Source organism: Brassica napus, chromosome C2 (assembly GCF_020379485.1).
Source record: "Brassica napus cultivar Da-Ae chromosome C2, Da-Ae, whole genome shotgun sequence".
NCBI lineage: Eukaryota > Viridiplantae > Streptophyta > Magnoliopsida > Brassicales > Brassicaceae > Brassica > Brassica napus.
This window is the reverse complement of record NC_063445.1, coordinates 36,978,245-36,980,686: the sequence shown is the minus strand read 5'-3', so window position 1 is coordinate 36,980,686 and position 2,442 is coordinate 36,978,245. Positions and strand designations below refer to the sequence as shown.

The window sequence follows — 2,442 nt, the reverse complement described above, 5'->3', positions numbered from 1 at the left end:
AGAGGGGTGAGTAACAGGGGAGTCGCTCCGTGAAGTATGGGATGCTAAACACGCAAACCACTGACTTGAGTAAATAGAACTCCCACTATGGAAGTTTAGCGCTAACATGAACACACACGACGCCTAGCACATCACACAAACCAAACAATGCGATGATAGCATATAGCTAGTCCATACACCCCGCATCTCCTCATATGGATATATAATATGTAGCGTCGCTAGTACAGTATGTCTCTGTACCCCTGCCCTCTCAAGTAGCGTGCATGGTACAAACGTCTCTGCACCACACGCCCGCACCAGTAGCATCGCAAGTCCAGACGTCTCTGAATCCCAGCCCGCACAATCAAAGCAGCGTCGCTAGCCCAGACATCTCTGAGCCCCAGCCCGCACACATAGTCCCTACTAATAACTATGTATACATACATATATATATCGCATCTCTTAACATCACACAATCCAATCAAAGGTTGAATCCTCTAGACCCCTAGTTCCAGTTTACAATGAATGAACTAACTAACAATCAAGACTCAATTCAAACAGGCGGATCTTGATTCGAAATCTAAACTACGATAGAGAGAACTCTACACTGGTACGGGATTTACGGAATAGACCCTCACCTTAGTCACTGGCTGGAATGATCAACGAAAGATGGTCAACTGATGTCAAATGCAACACGAGTATCAACGGTTTAGGCTCAGAGTCTTAGGAAATAAAGATTCTAAAAATGGAAACTTTCCTAAACTGGAACCTTTCTAAAAATAGTAACTTCCTCTAAATAGAAACTTTCCTAAAATAGAAACTTTCCTAAAATTGTAACTTTCCTAAAATAACTTATTTCCTAAACTAGAAACTTTCCTAAAATATTCCTATAACTAGAAATAAGGAGGCGACAAACTTACTAGAAAAATTTACCAGAAGCTCGTCAAGAAATCCCGTCGGAAGCTCGCCGGAAGCTCACCCGGAAATCCCACCGGAAAAATTCACTAGTGACTGGTCGTCATATAATTCAACAACAACTCGTCACGTGCAAAGAAATACTTTGACTTGATGAGAATGAAAAGAAAGGGTAGAGTTCCTTATATAGGAGAAGAGAATGGAGAAAGGTTTTCTAAACTTCCAATGTGGGACAAAAATAAAATGAAAAGGAGATTTTGGGATTGGGAGTTCAAAAAATACAAATGGGCTTTCCCATATTGGGTCAAGGTCGTTACAAATATGGTCATGATAATTCTCTTGTGCTTGATATTTTCCATTACCATTCTCTTCTTCATAAAACAGAGGGCATGGAAGAAAAGCAACACAATTACATCGCCACCGGGACTTCCGTTGATCGGAAACATGCATCAGCTTGGCCAATATCCCCACCAATCACTACACTCCCTCAGCCAGTGTTACGGACCTCTCATGCTCCTTCACTTTGGCACTGTACCCGTTCTTGTAGCCTCTTCTGCGGACGCTGCTAGAGACATTTTGAAGACGCATGACCGCGTCTTTGCGAGTCGTCAACATTCCAAAATCTACGACAAGCTTCTTTACGGGAGCCGTAATTTGGCCTCAGCCCCGTACGGAGAGTATTGGAGACAAATGAAGAGTCTGAGTGTCCTCCATCTTCTCAGCAACAAAATAGTACGAACCTTTCGAGACGTGAGACAAGAAGAGATCAGTCTGATGATGGAAACGATCCGGAAACAGAGTTCTTTGATACGTACCAGCAGGTCTATTTCCGTAAACGTCGCAAGGGAGTGAACCAGTTGGAGCAGGTGTTGGCTGAGACAGAGTCGAAGGGAGCTGAGGAAGTTGAGTTAGAAAAGGAAGAGGAGAGTAACCTTTTGGTTGAGTAAGAGGGAAGGACGAGTGGGCAAAGATTTGGTGTGAGACAGAGGCTTTGCTACGAGGAATAAAGAATAAAGTCGAGTAGTTGTTTTACCTTTTCTTCATGCTTTTTGTATGTATTGAAGAGTGACGTCATGAGTCCTCTGAGAACGATCGCCATGAGATCGTAATACCTTTAGCATCATCGTTCTTGTACTGTGATTCCTACTGGGGACTACATACTATTTTATATCGAGAGAGTTATTAAAGCTTTGAGTTTCTTATTTCTCTTTTACACGAACAAGTTACGTAAAGGAGAGGGAACTCTTGCGATAAGGGAGATTACACGTTCAAACTTATCAAATTGGTGCGTTGTGAACAGTGATCGGCGCCGTTTGTGAAGATGGACAGCTCGGCGGAAGATATTTTGGAGGTGAACGAGAAGACCGCGGAACTTTCGCAACAAGTGGATTTTATTAAGACGGAGTGGAACCGCGTGTCGACGTTCGTAACGGGAGCTTAGGTGCAGTTGACAGCTATCGATCGAAGTTTGCTGACGACGGAGAAACGCCTCGATTCGTTGGATCGTCGTTTTGATCAGATGATGACGGTGTTAAATCATCTCGATAC

At 43.3% G+C, this 2,442-nt stretch overlaps 1 protein-coding gene across 1 annotated transcript; it reads right to left on the bottom strand.

The window, feature by feature from the left end:
- Nucleotides 1–662: 662 nt before the first annotated feature.
- On the bottom strand, nt 663–1,482 carry LOC125582370. Its single transcript, XM_048749039.1, has 2 exons — nt 1,400–1,482; nt 663–1,357 (listed from the first exon to the last, which is right to left on the bottom strand). Exons 1-2 carry the CDS (start codon nt 1,480–1,482, stop codon nt 1,021–1,023), a joined length of 420 nt encoding a protein of 139 aa, XP_048604996.1. The 3' UTR covers nt 663–1,020.
- Nucleotides 1,483–2,442: the final 960 nt, after the last annotated feature.

Bases quoted from the DNA above. Each gene is read 5' to 3' on its own strand.
- LOC125582370 (XM_048749039.1), bottom strand. From the start codon at position 1,482: ATGCGTCTTCAAAATGTCTCTAGCAGCGTCCGCAGAAGAGGCTACAAG. The intron at 1,358-1,399 runs GTCCGTAACACT...ATTGGTGGGGAT, and splicing joins AAAGTGAAGGAGCATGAGAG to ATTGGCCAAGCTGATGCATG.